This window comes from Solenopsis invicta, chromosome 16 (genome assembly GCF_016802725.1).
Source record: "Solenopsis invicta isolate M01_SB chromosome 16, UNIL_Sinv_3.0, whole genome shotgun sequence".
Classification (NCBI taxonomy): domain Eukaryota; kingdom Metazoa; phylum Arthropoda; class Insecta; order Hymenoptera; family Formicidae; genus Solenopsis; species Solenopsis invicta.
This window is the reverse complement of record NC_052679.1, coordinates 16305503-16330628: the sequence shown is the minus strand read 5'-3', so window position 1 is coordinate 16330628 and position 25126 is coordinate 16305503. Positions and strand designations below refer to the sequence as shown.

The 25126-nt window shown below is 36.8% G+C and overlaps 6 protein-coding genes across 7 annotated transcripts; 4 read left to right on the top strand and 2 right to left on the bottom strand.

Annotated features, from left to right (window-relative positions):
• Nucleotides 1–11: 11 nt before the first annotated feature.
• LOC105203019 (V-type proton ATPase subunit B) lies at nucleotides 12–4322 on the bottom strand. The gene is made up of 4 exons (XM_011171720.3): nucleotides 3944–4322; nucleotides 2050–2516; nucleotides 1251–1916; nucleotides 12–1101 (listed from the first exon to the last, which is right to left on the bottom strand). The coding sequence occupies exons 1-4, from the start codon at nucleotides 4029–4031 to the stop codon at nucleotides 835–837; spliced, it is 1488 nt and encodes a 495-aa protein (XP_011170022.1). The 5' UTR covers nucleotides 4032–4322; the 3' UTR covers nucleotides 12–834.
• Nucleotides 4323–5413: 1091 nt separating this feature from the next.
• Nucleotides 5414–12465, top strand: LOC105203016 (4-hydroxybutyrate coenzyme A transferase). 2 transcript variants are annotated; one of them, XM_011171715.3, is made up of 6 exons: nucleotides 5414–5848; nucleotides 9839–9991; nucleotides 10402–10641; nucleotides 10719–11123; nucleotides 11195–11461; nucleotides 11772–12465. In XM_011171715.3, exons 1-6 carry the CDS (start codon nucleotides 5644–5646, stop codon nucleotides 11954–11956), a joined length of 1455 nt encoding a protein of 484 aa, XP_011170017.1. In that variant the 5' UTR covers nucleotides 5414–5643; the 3' UTR covers nucleotides 11957–12465. The 2 variants fall into 2 exon arrangements, with proteins under 2 accessions (XP_011170017.1, XP_039315027.1); XM_039459093.1 differs by lacking the exon at nucleotides 5414–5848 and adding an exon at nucleotides 7838–8546.
• A 330-nt stretch (nucleotides 12466–12795) lies between these two features.
• On the top strand, nucleotides 12796–14969 carry LOC105203017 (4-hydroxybutyrate coenzyme A transferase). The gene is made up of 6 exons (XM_011171718.3): nucleotides 12796–12981; nucleotides 13188–13340; nucleotides 13426–13665; nucleotides 13878–14282; nucleotides 14358–14624; nucleotides 14723–14969. Exons 1-6 carry the CDS (start codon nucleotides 12819–12821, stop codon nucleotides 14911–14913), a joined length of 1419 nt encoding a protein of 472 aa, XP_011170020.1. The 5' UTR covers nucleotides 12796–12818; the 3' UTR covers nucleotides 14914–14969.
• Nucleotides 14651–17749, bottom strand: LOC105203018 (TGF-beta-activated kinase 1 and MAP3K7-binding protein 1). Its single transcript, XM_011171719.3, has 6 exons — nucleotides 17517–17749; nucleotides 16702–16939; nucleotides 16428–16560; nucleotides 16123–16363; nucleotides 15794–16050; nucleotides 14651–15702 (listed from the first exon to the last, which is right to left on the bottom strand). Exons 1-6 carry the CDS (start codon nucleotides 17605–17607, stop codon nucleotides 15247–15249), a joined length of 1416 nt encoding a protein of 471 aa, XP_011170021.1. The 5' UTR covers nucleotides 17608–17749; the 3' UTR covers nucleotides 14651–15246.
• Nucleotides 17750–17766: 17 nt separating this feature from the next.
• LOC105203015 (ATP-dependent RNA helicase abstrakt) lies at nucleotides 17767–20875 on the top strand. Its single transcript, XM_011171714.3, has 10 exons — nucleotides 17767–17953; nucleotides 18116–18383; nucleotides 18476–18821; nucleotides 18906–19039; nucleotides 19114–19270; nucleotides 19387–19549; nucleotides 19640–19940; nucleotides 20095–20244; nucleotides 20320–20502; nucleotides 20612–20875. Exons 1-10 carry the CDS (start codon nucleotides 17912–17914, stop codon nucleotides 20746–20748), a joined length of 1881 nt encoding a protein of 626 aa, XP_011170016.1. The 5' UTR covers nucleotides 17767–17911; the 3' UTR covers nucleotides 20749–20875.
• Nucleotides 20876–21800: 925 nt separating this feature from the next.
• On the top strand, nucleotides 21801–24209 carry LOC105203014 (titin). The gene is made up of 4 exons (XM_026133771.2): nucleotides 21801–22135; nucleotides 22307–22633; nucleotides 22992–23150; nucleotides 23383–24209. Exons 1-4 carry the CDS (start codon nucleotides 21801–21803, stop codon nucleotides 23888–23890), a joined length of 1329 nt encoding a protein of 442 aa, XP_025989556.1. The 3' UTR covers nucleotides 23891–24209.
• The last annotated feature ends 917 nt before the right edge of the window (nucleotides 24210–25126 follow it).

Genomic DNA, 25126 nt, shown 5'->3' with positions numbered 1-25126 from the left:
AAACAAAGTGCTTCAAAGACAACAATTCTCTTTTAATTCTCTATTCTTTCTATCATATACAATTTGTCTTTCACAAGACGATACACGATGATATATTTCGCTCGGAACATTCTCTAGAGGTAACTGTACATATCGTGTTGAACATTTCTTCTTCGGATTGGCTCAAACGCACAAAGAATCTCATATGTGAATTTCGTAATGGAATGTTGGGAACGCACAAATACAACGTGATCGTGAATTCCTATTTTTTGTCTACATTAATACTGAATAATATATTACACTTTACAATGATTGCTTGGCGTGAATGAGCACCGTCGCTCTAAAGCACGAAAAACACATGCCTCAAATATATTGAAACATAGATCCAGAGTTTATTATTAAATATTTCCATAGTAGAGAACATATGTAATTTTGGATCTGCAACTTGCAACTTTTGCATGCAAGATCTCCCAACATTTTGCATGCAAGAATAAATCGTATATAAGATTTTAGTTTACATATCAATATCGTTGCTATCCATTTTACACTCTCATTGCACAACATCGAAAACCAATATACGATCTTGTAAGCATGTAACGTCAATATTTTTTAATAGTCTGCAACACAAAGGCGTATAACTCTTTCATTTTTATTTACCTTAATAATTCGAACGCGTATACGCCGTTTAACTATTCTCTTTAATCATTCTCTTGTCACGTTACAAAGATCTTTTCTGTAAATATATAACAACAGGCGTGTTTTATTCCAATTATAGTTAAAGAGAAAGTAAATCAAATTGTACGCGCAATTCCATTAAAATAAAAGCTTACGCATAAGGGACAAATAAAATGATGATTAATGACGAGAATCTCTTGGATAAAATTCTGCAAGCGTGCTGGCTGGAATTCGCTTAAGCATCTCCTTGGGAAAGATTCGCAGAAGTTGCCAACCGATGTCCAGTGACTCGAAGACCGTGCGGTTTTCGTAGCTGCCTTGCGAGATAAAGTTTTTCTCAAACTTTGACAGGAATTCCAAGTATAACAGGTCGTCTGGTGTCAACGCCTCTTCTCCCACAACAGCTTTCATCGCCTGGACGTCCTTTCCAATAGCGTAACACGCGTACTGTGAAAGATATATTTAAAATTATAAAAAATAATTATAAACAGTTGTTTTTAGAATAATTATAGAAAAGAGAACTGTGCAAAAGGATATCGTAATTTTATTTCACAGATTAAAAATGATTATAATTTTTCTTATAATTTATGTCTCACCAATTGATTGGACACATCGGAGTGATCCTTTCGCGTCATACCCTCGCCAATGGCAGATTTCATGAGACGTGACAGAGACGGTAGTACATTCACAGGTGGATAGATTTGCCTATTGTACAGCTGACGATCGACGTAGATCTGACCCTCGGTGATATATCCAGTAAGATCGGGAATTGGGTGAGTGATATCGTCGTTCGGCATAGTGAGAATTGGGATCTGCGTGATGGAGCCGTTGCGTCCCTCCACACGGCCGGCACGCTCGTAAATCGTGGCGAGATCGGTGTACATGTAGCCAGGGAAACCGCGTCTACCCGGTACCTCCTCACGGGCGGCCGAGACCTCACGCAACGCCTCAGCATACGAGGACATATCTGTGAGAATGACCAACACGTGTTTTTCGCATTGATATGCCAGAAATTCGGCCGCTGTTAGGGCGAGACGAGGCGTGATGATTCTCTCGATCGTCGGATCGTTTGCTAGATTCAAAAATAGGCACACGTTTTCCATAGAGCCATTCTCCTCGAAATCTTGTTTGAAGAAACGAGCAGTCTCCATGTTGACACCCATAGCCGCAAACACGATGGCGAAGTTGTCCTCGTGAGAATCGAGAACCGATTTACCGGGCACTTTCACGAGACCTGCTTGACGACAGATTTGTGCGGCAATCTGTAAAGTAAGAACAGAAGAAAATCTTGATCTGGAATGTCAAAGGCAAAATATTTATTAAAAAAAAAACTTAATTTAATTTCACATATATAATTATGTAGCTAATTCGAGAGAACGTAATAAAAAGACACACCTCGTTATGCGGCAGACCAGCAGCAGAGAAGATGGGAATTTTCTGGCCACGAGCAATGGAGTTCATAACATCAATGGCTGATATTCCAGTTTGGATCATTTCTTCTGGATAGATACGAGACCATGGGTTAATAGGTTGTCCCTGAATGTCCAGATAATCTTCTGCGAGGATTGGCGGTCCTTTGTCAATCGGTTTTCCTGAGCCGTTAAAGACACGGCCCAGCATGTCCTCGGACACCGGGGTCCGCAAAATGTCACCAGTGAATTCGCAGTGAGTGTTCTTCGCGTCGATGCCAGACGTGCCTTCGAAAACCTGGACCACCGCTTTGGATCCAGAGACCTCCAGTACTTGGCCGGAACGTAGGGAGCCATCGGCGAGCTTCAGTTGTACAATTTCGGCGAATTTTGGGAATTTTACTTCGTCCAATATCACTAATGGACCATTTACTCCAGATACTGTCTTATAAGCTAGAAAAAAAAACAATAGAAAATTAATTACTATCTTGATTTTGCATTTTATTTTTTTTCCTTTTAACTGTTCTTTTCATTAAAATACCGCAAAAAATATAAAAATACTAAAAAACTCATATTTAAATATATAATAATCTACTATCAAGTAATATCAAAAACACATTTGCATTATATGAATGTTTGCATATTTTTTAAGTACTTTTAACTTTATATTCTATTTTGGACATATAAAACTAATACATAAATTGCTACTTATACATAACTTAACCCTGTGCATAATAGAGAAATGTTAGACATTAGAAATAGAAATTAAAATTTTAGAAAATTTAGAATTTTAATCCCCTTAATGAACATTATAGGTAAATAATAAATTATGTTGCATCTTGTACATCACATTTATATCTTACATTTTATTTGTATCCATTGTGCATTAAGTTTAACTGTTATCATGTAATCAGAGATCATTTTTGTCCAGGCAATTTTTAAAATTTTTAGTAACCATCCTGCTTCTGAAAAAAACTTATAAGATAGGAAAAAGTGTCTACGAAACCCAGCAGCATGCTTCATTTTTTCATGAAAGACATGCTAAACATTAACAATCTTCATTTACACTAAATGAGTATCAAAAGACAATGTGGGTTAATATTTATTGAGAAAATTGAGAAAATTGATTTTTAATTTTAATTCTTGTTCCTAATATCTAATATTCCTTTATTGTGTACAGGACTTATTTTGAATTCAATAAATAAAAAAGTATAATGTAAATATAGATTTTTAAATTAAGAAACTAAACCTTTGTATTCTTCAAGAATAATTTTTATCTACATCTTTAATTTTTTATCTTTGTCTACTAAAAAATTCTCAAAATCATTCTTCAAAGTACATTATATAATATTTGTTCAACTTTTGTTCATGCATTTTTCTCACACCTGTATCATTATAATTTCGTGGATACGCCCATAGGTGAAAATATCACCGGGTATTTAAATAACTGTGAATTAAAGAAAGCAACATCTTGTAGAATTATTAACACGTATCCTATGATTGAGAAGCTGTTTCTGAATCTGTCCAGAGTGTAAAAAGATCGATTGGAAGCCAAGGCCACTCGCGTGAGCACGAGTTGTCGTCCGCAGTCACATGACGCTCGAAGCAGCTCGAGGAAGTCGATCGGGGAACGGCAAATCCGCGAGCGTCTTCAGGGAATCGTTCACCGCTTGTCACAGGTTTACGAATTCGATGAAGGGCAACGCATTTATCGGGTCTCCTGAGATCACGCGCGAGGAATCGCCGGGCTGTGGGATCTCAGGTGAGATCAGCTGACCCGAGGGAATCGATCAGATGCTACGCCCCAATCGCGGGTATTCCCTGTGCTCCCGAGCGTTTCTACCTCGTCGTCGTCCCCGACGACGCGGAGCCTTACTTACTGAGACGGGGTTGCGCGATGAAGTCCCGGGACACGGCGAGCACGTGCTCCTTGTTCGCTTGGTGGTTGCTGATGGTCTTGGAATACATCTCGGGGGAGGCTGCGTTCTCTCCACGATACGTCTCACACTCGCGCGTTATCCGTCACTACTCGCACGAACAGCAGAAGCTTACTGTTTCCTTCGCCGCTGCGTCGGCGGAGAGAGAGAGAGAAAGATTGACGCAACTGCGGAAGGGGAAGAGGAAGAGGATAAAGAATATACGGAAATTGCGAGGAAAGAACTTAGTGGTGGCTCTCCCGGGTCTCGCGCCTTAAAATTAATCACGTTCCTTAGAATAAGTCGCGAAAGACAAGGCTGATAGGTGCCGAGACAGAGACAGAGGGAGCAGCGGTGGGAGTGGTGGGAGGGATGAGACAAGGATAGAAGACGAGGCACGTGCAATCACGTGGCCGGACAACGTGAATTAATAAACATTCCCTTTGTACAAAATTCTATGAAAATATCGGTATTTAATGATTAGTCAAGGCACGCAAAATTAAAGGAAACATCGACGTAATTATTTGTGAGTTTCACGGGTGAAGAGGTTAACGCAGCTCCCTGACGTTTCTCGCCGTCGAGTGACAAAAAATGGCGGTCTTTTCAACACGCGATAACAAGTGCGCGATTGACAGATCGTACAGTATCGGCAATTTAGCGCGCGAACATATATTCTGAATTAATGATCGATATTATCGAAGTAACGACCGTTTGATAACCGAAACGTTTTGATGCATGAACTGGCAATGACTTTTAAAAAAGATTTTTCATGATAATATAAATCAGGATTGGGTGTTTACGCGTAAAATATAAATAAAATATAAATTTACATTATGCGTATACAAATGTAAAATATGTTTTTACGTGTCATCTAAATAATAATTAATAGATCATAGAAGATTCAGATTTCATCAAAAATAGTGAAAGTTATATTTCATTTTTTATTTTTAACATTTTTTTTATTTCATTAATACTAAAATGAGATATATTAACAATTTTATAATTTAATTACTTTTTCTGTATTGTGTTATTCAATATAATAATTTATATTGTTAAATTTTAAAATATTTTAGAATTCACATATATGAAACATTTTAAAAAAAAGTTGTAGACTCTTTTTAGTATTTCAGAAAAATGTTCCAATAATTGTATAGAATATTTGTATAAGATTTTAAAGGGTATAAGTATTCTTTAACTGAACTTTTTGCACATTTTATCTTATCTCTTTTTCTCTTCAAAAACAAAGAGAAAAAGATGAATCATACATGAAGTGCAACTAAAAAAAAAAAAGTGGAATTGTTATCAGTACAGTGTACGCGTAATCGTTACGAAGTTAGTCGCGAGTGCTCGCGAGAGCTCGTGACGCTACGTTCACGTGACTCGCGACGCGGCGCTACGTTCACGCGCCTCCCCGCGTTTCGTTCCAACCAGTTCCAACTTCCAACCGTTGTCGTACCGCACGTCAACACATATCGAATGCGCGCGGCACTCGTGGCAGTGAAGTAGTGGTCGTCGCGTTTCCCACGTTCCCACGGACGTGTGTTGGGTAGGAGGGGTTCCTCTCGACACGGTCGCAAGTTTAGTCAGTCAGTCAGTCAGTCAGTCAGTCAGTTGAGTTCAGTGCGTCCTTGGAAGTGATACTGGTAGCCGACGTGATCGAAGTTATGGCGGCCCTTAAACGAATCACCAGCCTGACTAGGGCACTCGCGACGATGACATCCGCGTCGCGTGGATTGCCCTGCCTTCAGCATGCCACGAGGAAGACCTTCTTTACATACGTGAACGAGCCTTCGATGCCAATTCCCGGCAAGGAGCCCTGCTGGCTGAAGACCGCCGACGAGGCCATCGAACAGGCTGAACTCGACTCAGGTAATCGATGACGGTATACCTTTTATCCCTTACCTACCACAAAAAACACGCGTCGTATGGATCTCCCGCCGAATTAGATTCCATTAGATTACCAGCCGATTCCCATTGACATCCGGCTGATCCTTTAACGTCGATTTTCTTTCTCTGTCCATATCGTAGGTGAGACTGTAGTAAAAACGGAGACAGCGAATCGTTTTGTCAGGCTTATATGGCGTGGAATGTTGGCGCAGCTAGATATTCAAACGTGAGTCTCGGCGACTTAATTAACAGATCTGCGTAATAGATCGATCATCAGCTTACAAGTTTTAGAAATTACTCAATCTGGAAACTCGTCTGCAAGACCGATTCTCTGGAGTGTCTGTTGCAAATTATTTGTGACTATCTACTGTCAATATGGTACCAATTATTTTTTTTCCATTTGGATAGAATTTGTGCAATGTTAAACTTTCTCATATTGCTCATTATTGTTTTTTTTTTTCAAATATTCAGGTGCGAGGTACAGCCTTGCAGTCTAGGCTGATTGAATGATCTGTAGGATGATTGAATTGCATACGTGGTTGGTTGTCAATTTGCAAGAGTGAGCCCCATTATACAGATACATATATATTGGACTTCCTTTCTAACGAGCCGCTTATCGCTCTTGCGATTGGATTAAACGTGGGCAATGTAGAGATAGACAGTAATGCTCTGCAAAGTTTACGACATTACTTTGAGCTTTGCAAATGTTTGTGTGTGCAATTATTAAGCTGTTTCTAGAGATTCGGTTATAAATCAAGTAAACGTTACGGGGGAAAAATGATTCTTGAGCAGAATAATTTGCAAAAGGGAACACTTGTAAAGCGTCACATGGCTGCATGAGTTTTAAATGTTTAATATATTCTGTACTTTTTTACGAGACGCGCGCATTTAAATATTTTCATTTCGCGATTGATTAATGATAAAAGATCAGACTTGTTTACCCGACATTTGCACGAGTGTATTCGACATACACATTTGTCATCTCTTTGCAAAATTTGGCCGCTCGATGCGGTCACGCGTTCGGCCAAATTTCGCGCGTCAGTCAGATCCCCACTTATAAGATAATCGATTGCCAGTGCCTCGACTCGCGATATACTTGGTATGTCGCCTTGGATTCGCGGCATTATTTTCGGGTACGACCTTCGCCTAGACAATACTTTACGCGTCCGTGACAGTAAATGTAATCTTTTTCTCATCATCATCATTAAGCTACATTCGACGCGGTTTTTTTTACACGTAATTTCCAGGTTTCTCATGTTCGAGATCAAAAGTATCATTCCCAAGGTCGCACGTGATTAAAATTATTTGCTTCGCAAATTAAAATTAATATTCAGTGCGTACGTTTATTTGTCCCGTATGCAAATTAGCTGATAGTTAATAGAAAAAAAGAACATCATTAGTTTCCAAGCGCACCGTGTCGAGACTTCAGAGGCGTGTCTCTTGACTTCGTTGATAAATTTAAATGAGTAAATTTATGTAGGGAAGTCAAGATTATTCTGCAGATTTAATTAAAATTTTATATACGCGGAAAGATGGAATTATTATCTATATAAATACTTCTGACATAAATTTCAATCAATTTATATATTAATAGATATTCAATATTCATTCACGTATAACGTTTATCAAAATCGAATTGGAATGTTGCTAACTCTGCTTGATACGAGAATGCAACGAGTTATGTAAATTGTTTGAATGTTCGATAAAATTCATTCGGCATGCGATCACCGCATATGTAATTTACGGCACTTGGTGTATATTGTACACTAGGAAGGATGCAAACAAAGCATCATTTATATGTTTCTGCCGATAAAAAAAGCCCGACGTTTAACTGATGTTAAATAACTGTAAAAATTTTCCTACTGCCGTTATCAATAACTCTGAATGTACTTGCGTAAAGCATTGCGGAATTAATTTTAATCTCTATTTTTCCTCACATAAGTAGTTTTGTAATTTATGTATGTTATTTATATATATTTAAATATATTTATAATTTGTAATGTTTGCAATTTATTTACAAATGTAATTTTTATACGTGTAGGAAAGTCTGCACACATGAATCACGCAAATAATAGAAGACTGTAAGCCGCGATCAAAGTTGTTTTGAGAATTACATTCACGGCACACTGTTTTTTTTAGTAAAAAATCACTTGAGATCACGTATTACAAGGATAATAATAAATTATCCTTGCGATACCTAATCTAATGTGATGTCATTCTGATGTAAGGCGTCCTTGGCACTCACAGTGCCGTCTCTAATCTGTCCCTGTTAAGCCACACTGGTTCTTTAAACTTTATCTTTATGGCTTATAAACTTTATAATTATTTTTTTTTTTGTATTTTTTTCATGATGCGTTTTTTGTCTCTTCTAGTACAATAAAAATTCACTGACAGCTGTGCGGCAGATGAACGGATCTCCACCGCTAACATTGACCTCGACACGCGTACGCAAATATGCAGATAGACATTTATGTATATATACGTAAATATCAAAGTCTAGTTCTAAATATAACTCGCCAACCAAAGTTGCGCTGACTTACATTTTACAGCAGCAAACCAGAGTATTCTGAATGGATATATCTTCGTGTGTAAACGTCTGTCCTATATTTTCTTTCTACGCAATGACGCTCACTTTACGTAAAGGAGAGCATGATGCATTCATACACGAATTTATTTGCAGGTACAAATCTACTTCAATATCTCGAAATTTTGTCAAATTGTCGATGGAGCCTTTCAATAAAAAGATTTGCCCGTCAGTAATTAAAACATGACGTAGATATGCGAAATGTGTGTATAATCACGTAACATATTGCTGGTGTGTACATCACATTTTGATAAGAGATAAAGATATTTAGTGTACGAAAAAAATTAAAAAATACCACTAGCAATAATCTTGGCATTATTATCGTATGTATTTTTACATTATTATCTTCGTTGTTTAAAACTTTCCTTTAAATTGGCTCGATGTGTGAGTCATGTAGTATAACATTATACAAAGTATATAAAATAAAAAATAAATAAATCGTGTTTTTCAAACTAAAATAATGTTGATGCTGGGATAATATAGGAATTTATATTCTTGCGTTTAACAATAATTTTAATAAAATGTGTGCGATAATATCTGCTGAACATCCGTTCATTATCAACAAAGTTGATTTTGTAATAAACATTTTCTCGCTGTAGATAACATTTCGTAATATTGGATGCGTGTAGATTAGTCAGTTCAATCTGCTGACCGGATAAACGAAAATTGTTACTAATTGTTATTATTTCAGACGCACTTTGATTTAATCGCATAAGCAAACGAAATAAATGTGTGATACTTAAAAGATTTGTTAACAGTATTTACAAATAGATATGACATCCTTATGATAAATCGTGTAAACATTAGACCTAAGCACGTTGCTGTAATTTAGTGCATTGACATGGTCCAAAGTACAAAAGTATTCGAGCGTTAGATTTTCCTATCAGCGAAGCGTAAAATGAGTTTTCCTTTGTTAACCTTTGTAATTTGAATACATGTATACGTACATATGATAATACTTTGAAGAAGGTTGATTGTCGTTCATCATATGATTCACTACAAAAACGTAACCGATAAACTCTCATTATTTGTACAAATTGCGGTACGATTAAAATCACGTCTGATTAAAAAAAAATAAAAAAATAAAAAATAACTACGCAAATGTAATCCTATCTGTGTACATATTGAATTTTTATCGAAGTCTAAAACGATAATGTTCGAAGTACGAAGTCGAAAAATGATGAGAAACATCGTCGTCATGTATCGTGACGCAAACGTTATTTTAGAATACTGAAAGATGCGTTGAAATTTTATAGCTGCACGCATAAAAAGAGATAATAAAATCTTATCGTTCAATTTCCATGTCAATCGGATTTCAAGCGAATTTTGTCTCAATAGAATTTTGATCTGTGCAAGAATGTTTCTTAATTCTTTTTTTTTATTTGCAGATCAGGTGGTGTACGTCCAGGGTGCTGCAGCGACACCCGTTGAATTATTGAGAGCGATGACCGATTATGGAGTCCGTTGTGATGTGAGAAATGTCCGTTTATATCACATGCATATGGAGGGAGCAGCTCCATTCGCTAAGCCAGAAAACGCAAGTACGTAATCTCCTGTTGCTTTTCTTAATATCTCAATAACAAGTCGCCATTTAACGCGTTGCTTTATTCCCAGCACTTTTCTGCGCCACACAGCTGACTCTGCACGTCCGACTTTTGTCTCTTTTATTTCATATAATATGTTTTTCAACTTTATTTTGCATAATTTTCCGCCCGAGCAAATCTATATCTAAACTTTAATTATTCTTGAAAATTGGTTACAAATACATTTTACGTCAGCAGCTTATTTTCTGAGAGATAAACGCTAAGATTTAATCTGAGAAATTTACTAAAATGTGTACTATTGAATACTATTTTGCTGAAGAAAATCTTTGAATTTATTAAAAAACTTTAGAGGCAAAACCTTTCTACTAAAACTTATTCTTATGAACGTAATATATTTATATGTTTAGAGCACTTTAGATCCATCAGCTTGTTCATCGGTGGCAACGTGCGACCAGCGGTGAACGCGGGCACTGCAGACTGTATTCCCATTTTTCTACATGAGATTCCGCGTCTCTTCAAAGAGGGCTATCTAAAGCCCGACATCGCGCTCATACATGTGTCTCCACCAGACGAGAAGGGTTATTGCTCTTTCGGCACCAGTGTAGACTGCGCCCGGTCCGCCGTGAGTCATTCCAAACGTGTCGTAGGTAAATTTCAGAAGATCTAGCAAGATTACCTCTCATCTTGGTGGATAACATTGAAAAGAAATCAAAACTTTTTGCAGCCTTAGTCAATAAGCACATGCCTAGGACCTTCGGTGATGCTCTCATTCATGAAAGCCACTTGGATTTTGCTGTGGAACATCACCAACCGCTACCGATTCATCCGGTGAAGGCGCCATCCAAGGGTGAGCAGCTAATCGGCAAGCACATCGCCGAGAATCTGGTAGTGGACGGTGCTACGTTGCAACTGGGTATCGGCAGCATACCCGACGCCGTACTGTCACAGTTGGGTAATCACAAGGATCTGGGTATCCACAGCGAAATGTTCAGTGATGGTGTGGTGGATCTTGTGAACAAGGGTTGCATCACGAACAATCAGAAAACGATGCATCGAGGTCGAATTGTCGGCTCATTCTGCGTGGGCTCGGAAAAGCTCTACGAATTCATGGATAATAATCCCTTTATTGGTCAGTTTTATTTTTCGAATTTGCTATTTGAAAAATTTTGAAATGGCTTATTTAATAATTTTCTCTTACAGAGATGCTGGTGGTAGATTACGTTAATGATCCTAGAATAGTCGCTAAGCAACCAAAGATGACTGCCATCAATTCGTGTATCGAAGTGGACATCACCGGTCAGATCTGTTCGGACAGTATAGGAACGAGAATGTACTCTGGTTTCGGTGGACAACTAGATTTTATCACTGGTGCCGCGATGAGTGAAGATCGGCAAGGAAAACCAATCATAGCGTTTCAATCAGTTACGTCTAAGGGCCATAGCAAAATACAGCCGGTTCTAACATCTGGTAAGTAGATGAAACTATGAAAATAATTTTTATTTTTCATAAATTTGATAAAATGCTTATACAAAGCTTTAAATGAAAAAAGTGTGATAATATTCTATTTAAAAAAAAACTCAATATAAAATTAACAAGAGATTTTTTATTTAGATTTATAAAATTTAAAGGTTTTAATTTTGTAAAATGTGCCCTTATTTTTTAAATTGAAATATGAATTCATATTTAACCTAATTTTAGAGTAATTGACTTTTCGCATTGATTTCAACATGCTATAAATAATATGAAATGAATCATAATCATTTCACCACACTAACAGGTGCCGGAGTAGTCACCAACAGAGCAGTGGTACGATATGTCGTGACAGAGCAGGGAATCGCTAGTTTATTTGGCAAGAGTCTTCAGCAACGTGCGTACGCGTTGATCCAAGTGGCTCATCCCGATCACAGAGAATCGCTCGAGAAGTCTGCGTTTGAACGCCTAAAAATGATGCCTGCTCCTTAAGCTGAAGAAAATACGTGATATAGGAAACATCATATTTAATAGCATTTTACAATCGGTCATCCCCGTGTGCTTTAGCCACGCACAACGGCCAATCATCACAGTGTCGCGAAGTGTCTTCTTCTTGTACGATATTGTACATGCTCTCTTGCTAGAAGACAATTCGCCGGCCTTCTAGAATAAGGGAGACAGACAGAGTGAAAGAGAAACTTGCACTAGAAAATTCAATGCGCTAAATTGTATCGTTATATATGTAAGAGTCCGTAATGCAATATTACACTCGTTTCCATATACATAGATATTAATTTAAGCCACATGTATTTTATATCATGAAAAGAAACGTGTCTTAGAACACGATTCGAACAGAAAATGACGCGACTCGGCGCCATTCCTAGATGTACATTTTTTATATTAAATCTGTCAATGTTCCTTTGTATAATTTTCTGTGTTGCCATTGTAATTACAAAGTTTGAAATAATAATAGCAGACAGAAATATATAAGATGAGGACGCTGATATTGTTAATACTTTATTGTCTCCTGTAGGTTCTTTATGAAGATAAAACAATATAAACAATCTCTATACAACCTCTTTGAGATAAAATCATTTTATATTCGAAATGCGCGAAATTCACATCGGTAACTCATACGAGAATTGTGAACATTATCGAAAAATCGAACGCCGTCAAATCAGATGTTCAAATAACGATTTGTGAAAATGACAACGGATTCGTTTCGTTGAGACATATGCGGCTAGTGAGATTTTTTAGATTATGTATTGTGCAAATTTTTATATAAACATTTTATTATCGTGTTTTCAACGAGAGATTGCGAATTTGGCCCTATTGATTTCGAAGTGATAATAAAATGTTCCGAAATCTTGGATTGATTTTTGGAAAAATACGGCACGCGAAATCTTTCCAATTATGTGGACAACGATATGTGCAAAGCTTGAGGGAACCCGCTCAACCTTTAAAACGATGTCCAAAATGGGTTTGCGTAGAAGATGCGGTAAAGATTATAAATTCAGGTATTTACAGCCGCATTATATTTTAGTAGACTAATATTTATATTTTTTTTATATAGAATTGAATTCCAATAGATAATATATTCTTATTTAACACAATTTCTGTAATTTTTAAATTCCAATGTATAAATAAAAAATGTAGCTTAAAATTTTTTTTCAAATATATAGCGAACGTAAATTGTATTATTGTAAATAAATTACTTTCGTAGAGCATTTAGTTTACATACAAGGTGGAGCGGCCACGCCAATGGAACTCGTGCGCGCTATGACCGAGCATGGTGTATGTAATAATTTGCGTGGGGTCAGATTAGTACATATGAATCTTGAGGGAGACACACCATTCGCTAATCCGGAGTTTGAGAGTACGACATTTGCGATAATTAATTCTCGTCAATAAACACGATGTTTGATAAGCGAAAAATAAGTAACAAGTCTACGATATTTAAGAGCACTTCAGGTCCATCAGTCTGTATGTGGGTACTAATCTCAGAGAAGCAGTAAACGAGGGACGTGCTGACTGCATTCCCGTGTTCCTGCATGAGACACCAAAGTTATTCTTTGAAAAAAGAATTACTCCAGACATTGCGCTGATCCACGTGAGCATGCCAGACGCACGTGGATTCTGCTCGCTCGGTGTGAGCGCGGATTGCACTCGCGCTGCGATTTGCACTGCTAAAGTTCTTATTGGTCCGTCGTGAATTAATGCAAATTAATTTCTTTAATCACATAATGATACTGATAATAGTAATAATCATAATAATTGCAACAAGGAGACAAAACTATCTTAATTTGCAAATTGAGTAGAAAATCTGAGAAGCGCTTCAAGTGTTAATTTATGTCTTTTACTACTATGATAATATCAAATAATTTTAAAATCATCGAAAAGGTATTTTTTTCAGCGCAAGTAAACGAGCATATGCCGAGGACGTTTGGCGACACAATAATCCATTCGAGTCATTTTGACTGGGCGGTGAGGTATGACTGTCCTTTGCCATGCGTAGCTTGCCTCCCGCCTAATGATATCGAACAAGAAATCGGCAAAATCATTGCGCTGCGACTAATCGAGGATGGAGCTACATTGCAGCTCGGCATCGGTTGTATCCCTGACGCGGTGCTCTGTGCCCTAGTCAATCACAAAGACCTAGGCATACATACTGAAGTTATGTGCGACGCGATGGTTGATCTGGTTCAACACGGCAATATCACGAATAAGTGTAAAACCAGGCACAGAGGACGCATAGTGAGCTCCTTTGCCATCGGCACAAAAAGATTGTATGATTTTCTGCACAACAATTCGGTCGTCGGTAATTATGGCCAATTGATTTACTTTGAGAAAGATGTTCTCGTGTTATCTAACATCGCAATTATTTTCACGCCAGAAATGCTAGCGATCAATTATGTGAACGATCCTCGAATAATCTCGATGCAGCCGAAAATGACGGCCATCAACTCTTGCATCGAGATGGACCTCACCGGCCAGGTGTGCTCGGACAGTTTAGGTTGTAAGATGTATTCCGGTTTCGGCGGTCAACTGGATTTTCTACGAGGCGCGGCGATCAGTGTAGACGGTCGTGGGAAAGCCATCATCGCGTTTCCCTCGGTCACCAGTCAAGGAGAGAGTAAAATACAACCGGTGCTGAAACTCGGTATGAGATCAGATTCGGTGAACGAATGCTGCGAGATAAATTTTATTATATTCAATTAATTATTCAATAAATTTGTGATATTGCCATTTTTTACGTAGGAGCCGGAGTGGTAGTAACAAGAGCTCATGCGCATTATATCGTTACGGAACACGGAGTGGCGGATCTTTTCGGTAAAACCTTACGACAAAGAGCAAATGCACTGATCCAAATCGCGCATCCTGATCACAGAGAATGCCTCGAAAAAGCCGCATTTGAGCGCTTGAAATCTAACCCGACAAAGTATCTGTAATACTTGTAATACAAGTCTTGTAATAGTTTGAGTCCTATAAATTTTGAAGAATTTAACAATGCTGTTTTATAAATTTCATATTGTAATGATAAGTATAAATATACAATCTCAAAGTCAAAAATAAATAAGCTGCAACAGTAGGAACATTTATGTACATTAACACAGTCGCAATGTGCTGATCTCGGTAATTTCTATCCCTATAAGCGCTACAATATTCTTAGAATATTATACAAATATTATTAAAAATTAAAATAATATTAAAATAACGCTTATAGGGATATTTCATTTCTGAAAAAAGTATTCGAATATTTCACTTATGAACTAAACGAAACATTAAAAGTCTATACCTTCTGGTAGTGTCCCCTCTTTTCGTCTCTTTTCTACGTTTTCGTAATACTCTGAAAAATCTACATAAGGTTTAATTCTAGCATTTCGCTCCGCCATTCTGGCGCCAGGCGGATACAAGTCCGACGTCGTTGATGTTTCCGTCGTCGATGTGTCAGCGTTATCATCTGTGACGCCTGTGCTGGTGCTCGATAAGTCCTCGTTGTCCGGTATGCTATTTGGCGCGGTTTGAACCACGGGATTGAATCTGACTGACTGACTAGTCGGACTCTTTAGTGCGTGCGGCAGCGGAAAATTGAAATTCCGCACTAGGAGAGTTATGTCGTCGCGCTTCCCAGTGGTCATAGTGTTCTGCGTGTTGCTCATGTTTACGTCATGGTGAATTCTCACGACCTTATCGACCACCGCCTGAGCGACTCCAGTTAAAGTCGATTGTACTCGAAACTACAATCACAGATATTTAAAAATTTAATAAAACATTTGCATGACTTTTTAAATAAGAACAATTTAACCAATATTTATTTAAGTCAACTACCTGTTCGACTGCTATTAAAGCTAATTCCTTATTGACTTGATCGGTACCGGTCGCTTCTTCCAATGATTTATATAAGCCGCGCGACATAAGCAATAAAAATCTACAAGATTCATCTAGTTCGATACTTCCATGGATCTCTGGTTCGGCGATAATTGGTTCTGCTATAGAAGCTGTTAGCTCTTCGAATTCTCTGTATCCTCCCTTGACTAGATAGTTACCGAGGCAACGCGTATTTTCTTGATTTCCAAGATGAGATCCTATAATATATTCCTATTTGAATATTTTTTTCGAAGCAAATGTCAAATGAGTCTAAGATATATTAAACTTACCTTGCCTAACTGATTCAACATCCAAGCCTAATTGAGATAATCGCAAAAGCTCGTCTTCGTTTCTCAAGTCATGATCGACGCTTAATTGTACTACTCTTAAAACTTGATTGCTGTCTGTTTTGCATAACAGTGCCCTGCTATCTCCGACATTCGCGACGTACAGCCTCCCTTTGTAGACCAAAGCAACCACAGCGCTAGTCCCAGCTGACAGTTCACAATTTAATGCATTTAGTTTGTCAACCTGTCAAGAAATAAATTATAATTAAAAAAAAATAATGGCACAATTTTAATATTATACGACTAACCAAGTCTGGAAACTTTTGGTAGGTCTCATAGGGAGTCAATCCATCAGGTATGTCAAACTGCAGACTAGCCCGTTCTGCTAATAAATCACCAATTGATTCTAGATACCCTTTCTCAACTGCTATAAATGCCTGCCTGTAGAGTAAATACTTTGCATGTAGATGTAAGATCTTTACTTGCAACATATCTTTCTTCAGCCAAAATATTAAAGTTACAAATTGTCTCTAAATTTATTTTATTGATCTTGAAATTCTTGAATATTGATAAGATTTTTACCGGAGAACTTCCTTCACCTCCTCGTCAGTTGATTTGTCATTCAGCTGCCCAAGTAGGATTTCTGCAGCCATCCTCTGCATAGCAAAATTAGCTGCCTTAGTACCTTCATGACCGTCAAATACGGCATAAAGAAACGTAGAGTTATCATATCTACAATGAAAACTACGGTCCTCAAATAGATGAGCCTCTTGTCGATATCCATCCTCTCGGTAGATTTGATTAGTAGAGAAGCCTACTCCTAAAACATTGTATAAAATTTGCTACGTTCTAATAACTCTGCTGTATAAAATAAAACGTTTATCATGAATTTGACACATTTATTTTTACATTTATCTAATGGTTTTTAATGAATAATGAAACATAAAATTATAAATCTCGAGATATCATTTTATAAGATTATTTTTCATTCTTGATTAGTCTGCCAAGTCTGTCAAACAAAAATAATAAATATTATCAATAAAAACAAAATTAACTTCTATCTGCATAAATATGATTATAAATTTATTAGCAAATATTGAATTTTTGATTAATTAATGAAACAATTGTTCAAAGATATTATAATTTATTAAATTAAGAAATAGAGAAATATGTTCGCGAAAACATTAATTTTATACTGGAAATGCTAATGTTATTGCTAAAAATACTTATATATAAGTAACTCTTAATGACATTTTAGTATTGTTATAATATCGTTGTGCAAATATTATATATTGTGAAAAAGCTGCAATGACAATGTAACTGCCGAGTTACAGAAGAGTTAGAGAATTATAGTCCTACTGATAGATGTGAGAATATTAAAATAAAAAAATATATACCGGACTGTTTACAAACTGGTAAATCGTCCGTCCAGTTGTATTGACTGTCCTGAAAAGGCATAGAAGCCGGACGTTCCGCACCCGTAGACATTTCTTTTTATTACACCATGAGAAAAACTACTTTACACGAACTTGCGAAAAGAAGATTGAAAGCTGAATGTTGCTGAATGCAGCTGTGTCTATTCCATCACGGTCCAAATACTGGATTCAATGGGATTCATCATGGTTGCACCTGTACCTAACCTAAAATCGAAACGTATCCGCTGTCCGCTCTTAGTCTCTCTGATGCAGGATACAAGTGTATGCAATACCGTATAAAAGACAAACTAATAATAAACTGTAAATAAATAATGCTTTAATATATCACAGTATAACTTTTCTCGAATATTTCCACAATGAGTCAGAATAATCAGGATAACAACGAACCCCTAATAAAGGTTAGTTATTTTAAAAATATTTTATTGCGCATTTCATTTTATAATTACGCATTTTATACCATGAATCTTTAAGTATTTTAAGGTACGACGTATATTTTTTTATATCATGTATAAAATATATATTTAATAAGTATACTATATATTAAATTGTTTTTGATACAGAGGTATAGAAGGGAAGAGGAAGAAGACAGCCCTTTGGATACGGATGACGATTACCAGCCATATGTACCTGCCAAGCATCGTAAAAAGCAATTGCTCACAAAATTGGGTAAACTTGGACAGTTAAAAGAGGATGCTACCAATGGCGTTGGGAAAAGCAGCAGCGAGAATGAGAGGGATGATGCTGATAACGACGACGGCCAAGTCTGGGGAAGAAAATCCAATATCTCTCTTCTCGATCAACATACAGAATTGAAGAAATTAGCTGAAGGTATAGAATCCTTGAGAACAGAGTTTTAACAAGTGTATTAATGAAAAAGCAATTATAATATGATTAAAACTAACTCAAAATTTTTGCAACAGCCAAGAAAGAGAGTGCCATGGAGAAGCAGTTGAAGGAGGAAGAAAAGATTCTTGAGAGCGTGGCTGAGAATAAAGCTCTAATGGGTGTAGCTGAATTAGCCAAGGGTATTCAATACAAGGATCCTATCAAAACCAATTGGCAACCACCAAGAGTGATACTCAATCTTGGTGAGATGCGTCATGAGAGAGTACGCAGAAAGCTCAGGATACTTGTGGAAGGTGACAAAGTGCCACCACCCTTGAAAGCTTTCAAGGAAATGAAATTTCATAAAGGAATCTTGTATGGGCTGGAACAGAAGGGTATTGTCAAGCCAACTCCAATTCAAGTCCAAGGAATACCCACCGTGTGAGTCTCCAATGATTTTGATATATTGTGTCGATTAATTATATAATATATTGAGTAAATGGTAAAAATGTTAAATACTTGCAGCTTGTCTGGTCGCGACATGATTGGTATAGCTTCCACCGGTAGCGGTAAAACATTGGTGTTTGTTTTACCTATCATTGAATTTTGTTTGGAACAAGAAATTGACATGCCCTTTATTAAGAAGGAAGGACCTTATGGTAAATAAATAATAAATAAATACTTTTCAAATTAATAAATATATACATCAATATTAATATTTTCTGATCTGTAGGCTTGATAATATGTCCTTCGAGAGAATTAGCTAAGCAAACTTTTGACATAATTCGGCATTATACCAATAGCATAAGGCAAACGGACTGTCCAGAAATACGCTGTTGTTTGGCAATCGGAGGTGTACCGGTTTCGGAGTCATTAGCTGTAATTAACAAGTTAGTATATATTGTTGTTAAATGTTTTTGATGACTGTATTTTTATCTTTAATATATCTTTAATATATCTTTAATATCTTTAATATATCACAAACTTAATTTTTTGTTATTTATAGAGGAGTACATATAATGGTAGCGACACCGGGCCGATTAATGGATATGTTACATAAAAAGATGGTCACTTTAAGTGTATGCCGTTATCTTTGCATGGACGAGGCGGATCGCATGATAGATATGGGATTCGAGGAAGATGTGCGAACAATATTTTCATTTTTCAGGGTAATTATTATTTCATCTTTTTTTTTGTTCATCTTATGCAATACAAAAAGAGATCAAATATTTATTAAAATGAAAAAATAATTATTACAGGGTCAGAGGCAAACGCTTTTATTCTCCGCTACTATGCCGAAAAGAATTCAAAACTTTGCGCGTTCAGCATTGGTGAAACCTGTAACGATAAACGTTGGCCGTGCTGGAGCTGCATCAATGAATGTGGTACAGGAAGTAGAGTATGTCAAGCAAGAGGCTAAGATCGTTTATCTCTTGGAATGTCTTCAGAAGACTGCGCCGCCGGTTTTAATATTCGCAGAAAAAAAGCGCGACGTGGACGCCATTCATGAGTATCTGCTTATAAAAGGAGTAGAGGCTGTTGCGATACATGGAGGAATAGGTATGTAATATTTTGGATAAATTATCTTATTTAATTTTAGTACGAATATATAAAATCATTGCAGGATTACTGATAATTGCATTAGCCCTTCAGAATTAAAATATTAAAATAAATTAAATATTTTTGTATATATAATTTTATTATGTGTTTTTAGACCAGGAGGAAAGATCACGTTCGGTGGAAGCGTTTCGTGCAGGTCGGAAAGACGTGCTTGTTGCGACAGATGTTGCATCGAAAGGTCTCGATTTCGCTGAAGTGCAACACGTTATTAATTATGACATGCCAGATGACGTAGAAAATTATGGTAATATATCATAAAAAATAGTGATTTTGAGAAGATGCGAAATGGAGGTATTTAATGTACTTTTGTAATTTTTAGTGCACAGGATAGGACGAACTGGTCGTTCTGGACGTACTGGAATAGCGACCACTTTCATTAATAAAGCAAATGATGAATCGGTACTGCTCGATCTTAAACATCTGCTGATGGAAGCAAAGCAAAAGGTGCCACCGTTCTTGCTGGAACTTTGTTCAGAAAATGAAAAATATCTCAATTTGGGAGGTAGGATACAATAATTTATATTTTTTTTCTTAACTCCCATTTCTTCTCATCATGAATTTATGTCGTTCCATTTTGTAAACTTAAAGATATTTTTCTTATTTTATTACAGACGAACGGGGCTGCAGTTATTGTGGTGGACTTGGACACAGGATTACAGAGTGTCCGAAATTGGAGGCTGTGCAGAATAAGCAGGCATCCAATATCGGGCGTCGCGATTATTTGGCCAGTAATGCCGCTGATTATTAAGCGACGAATACAATTGTATTTATTGTAAATATGTAAATTTTTTTTTCTATAATATTAATGCTATTTAGATAATAGAAACAATGGAAAAATAAAAAAAGAGAAAGAGAATAAATATTTAAACGCTGTATATAGATGTTTATTTATTCGATTACCCTATTCAGTTATATTTTCTATTTATTTTACGATAGTATCATTTTTAAACAATTATTTGATAGAATCCTTAGTATTGCAGTTATAAATGAATTTTATTTAGAGAAAGTATTAAAATCGCGAGTAAAAAAATTCTTTCATTTTTGTCAACTTCAGAGATACGATTGTTTCGACAAGATGTTTTATTTCAAGAGCTGTATTTTGTGAAAACGAAACAAAAGCTGCCGCAGCTGTCATCAGTGATTTTTTCATATGCTAAATCACACAAACTTTCTAGGCCTGTCATAATACAAAATTTCTGCGTATAATGGCAAATTGATCTGCCCGGCCTTAATTAAGCGCCGGCTATACATGCCGAGATGGACCGTTAATATAGTGCTAGCTTTCGCAACATGAAAAAATACTGGATTCATTATTTGAGCGCCAAGAAAAATCGTGGGCGCTAACTCGAAAAATTCATCCTTCGGAAACTCCAGAAAATTCATTTTTACAAGGTTTTCTTACGAAGCTTTTTTGACAATCGTTCAGTCTAAGTCTAAGTTATGTTTTAAATTATTTTCTTTGATAGCAATAAACAAGCGATCATGATGCAAAGTGTCAGAATACGAACGCTAATATCATCTACCTCACAAAGGCTTCATGTACTAATTTAAAAAATTTATAAAAGCGTAGAAAAATTATTATTGAATAATTTATATTAAAGACAGAGAATCAGTCAAATAGCTAAGGAATTTTTCATTAGATTTTCAGACGGTAAAAACGGAAGCCTCTGTATGTTTATTGCTATGTTGCAATAAAATCGTATAAAGCAATAACATTGTACTAAAAGTGTTGTGTGTGTGTGTGTGTATATATATTTTTTAATTCTCTCAAGAGTCATTTAACATCATCAACGATCGACGATGACGACCCGGAAGCCGCGAATTCTACCTGGTCTCACAAAGACACAGGCACTGCGGCAGGCGAAGAGTGCCACTGTAATAAGAGAATATGAGCAGAAACAGGAAACGGTACGACCTAAACCACAGCCGGCCTTGGCAGATCCTGGTAGAAGGCGACGATATACTCCAGCTGAGCCGAGGAGAGTTGATTTTAGTAAACCGGCTATGACAAAGGCGATGATGGCCCGGATGAAGCATGCGGAAAAGTTCCAAAGGGAACTTTTCGAACGTAAACAAGAAGAGACTATGCGAAGGAGGCCAAGGAGGACACCTGCGCCGATCGGCGGTGATCCTAGGTGCATTTCGAAAATTTATGCATGGTTTCCCTCATACATTATTTCAATTAGGAGTCTTCGGTCATTTCGGATGCTGAACGTTATTCTTTTGAGAAATCATCAGTTTTTTTTCTTAATACATATCTTAAATACAGTTTTACCATTTTTTTTTACACCCTTACATCTCTATAGATTTGGTAGAGAGAGGCTGCCACCCACTAGACGCGCCCCGACGCCGTCTCCGCCGGTTTCGCCTCCAAGACCAACGAGAATGCCGGAAAGAAGAGTGCCAGAACCGCTTCCGGCTATTCCGGAAAGAACTAAAGAACTGGCGAGGTCTATGAACGCTCAGGTGATCCAAGCCGAGCCGGTTGGCGAGGGTCCAATTGATAGCATCGTGATACCGCCAAGATCGGTAGATGAGAATCGCACTACCATCGTCAGCATCCCCCAACCACCTATGGCCAGTATGCAGGCTACGAATTCCGAAGTGGCAAACCGCTCGATTCGAGTGATCAGGTAACTTGATCCTGATGATGATCTGGGAAAAAAAGATGAATGAAAATAGGTTGAAAGAGCTTTATTCTCACGAGATGGCACAGAACGTTTTCCTCTTTTATCTTTAATGCAAATGGGCCAATCGTGTGGAACTTAAAAGAATATAACTAGACTTGTAATTTTACAGAAGAAATCGGAACGTGTTTCAAATTTCTGATTCTTCCAATGGAAGCAATAAAATATACGTTAATATTACATTTATGGTCTGAATATTGAGAATTTCATTGTTAATAAATTAATTCCGCAGAATTTCTTTCAATTCGTTCATTTCTTAAACTGAAAATGTAATCTATAACCTCACACGGATATTACTTGGTAGTGAGACTCTTGATGAGCAAGATGCTGCAGAAGCGTCCGCGGTGCAAGGTAAGTTAGAGGATTTGCAACAAGCGAGACGGGACTTTGTAATGGCTGTAGCGAACGTCGGCGGTAACGCTGTACAACTCGCGGAAGAAGAGAGACCTAGATACGTTTACAGGTAAAAAATTCGTGAAAAGGAAACAAGATTAAGAAGTAAAATTTTGCAAACATTGCTGTCTAATCATTTGTTGCTTTAATAATATTCATTTATAAAGCTGTTCTAAAATAAAAACGTACTAAACAATAATTATTGGATAAGAAGCGAGAGGAAAGTTTTTCCACAAAATCTCAAAACTTTTATTCATCAGTGAGAGAGTAATCAAGTTGATTAATGTTCACGATTGATATAGAGTCCCTGACATCGAGAGCGAGATGTTCCGTGTCGAATACGGCCGAGAACATCCAAGTGTTGTGGCGGCTCGCGAATTTGCCCAAAGAAGCATGGCTGGTATCAGGGCGCGTGAGGAAGCTCGTCGATACGAACGGGAGTTCGAGAGGAGAGCTCAGGAGCCGTTGCCGGAGGATCTGCGCTTTGATGTGCCGTTCGAGGAGGAGTTTTTACGCGAGGGTGATATATCCTGGGAGGAGGAGGAGGACATCCCAGTTCCAACCAGAATAAAGGCTACCATGCGCGATATACCGAGGCGCGAGGCACCCTACGAGTACCGTCCCTTCGACCCGGAGGAGCTCGAGAGGTTCTTCGACGTAGAACAATACCCACCCGTTTTGCCACGTGGACCGCCACCCGGTCGCGAACATCTGCCACCAGAGCTCTGGGAAATAGAGGATCCTTGGGCAACGTGCGGCATCTGTCCGAAGCAAGAAGTGTCCGATCTTATTCGCTTCGAGAGTCCTTAGTTCTTTCCTTGCCATGCGAATTTGGTACTCATTTCCGTTTCCAAGTTTTTGTGATGCGCCGGAGAGAAATTCATTTTCCTTCATGGGTTCGTTAGACTGTAACAAGATCTAATGAAGAAAATAGACATACTGGGCGTTAAATATACGCAGAAACACGAAGAAACAATCCATTGTATTATTAACGTCCGTCGTGCATCATTTCATTGATCGCTAAGAAACTGTACAATATTTAAATTCTCTGTTAAAAAATTTATAAATACTATATTATATATTTCTAAATATACATTTTTAAAAAATATTTTTAGCATTTGTATTTAATTTAAATCTCAATATTATTTAGTACAAACGGAAAATTCAAAAGTGTTTGAAAGAAAATTTAACAAACAAATAAAAAAATAAATTTAATAAACAATTGAAAACTAAAAGATAATAAACCAGCATGCTTATTTTCTTAGATATCATTGTATGTTCGATTTCTAACGCGTATATCGTACGCTATATCTCATGCTATATTCCATACATTATGTCCAAGGGTCGTAACATACACATACACATACATGCACATATTACGATGTCCATACGACGATACACATGTTTCTTAGACGAGGTGTTTTCTGTGAGATAGTATTCAAATGTAATACCATAAAAATATCCAACAAAGCAATATACAAAAAATAATGTTACTTTTGAGATAGATACGTGTGTAAATGAAATGAGAGATTAATGATTTTTAGCATAATTTCATTCTTGTGACAGGTACATCTGTAGAAAAAGTAACAAAAAGTTGTCTTATAGCAAGACATATGTATACAATGTTATTTATTCGATAATGTATTTATAGTTTTATCCAATTAGTTATTTCTTACACAATTCTCATGCAATTTTCACTAAATATAATATTCAGTAATTATGTTATAAATTAATTTGTTGTAGATCCAATTTATTTATGCTGTTACCATTTGTTAATTTTATCGGTTAGTTGTTGAGTTTTATTTACTTTTTCATTTTACATTTTAAATATTAAAAACACTTTAATATTATAATTTTCAATATCATGATTTTTCGCAGCTAAAAAATTTTTTAAAATAATTTTTGCTTTCTATTTTTTTTTGTAACTTTTTTTATTCTTTGAGATTATTATAATTCAACTTTAAGCTTGTTTTCTTTTTATTGTATAACATTTCTTATTTTCAAAAATAAACTGAACTTCATTCGTGTAATTAGAGTATTAAGAAA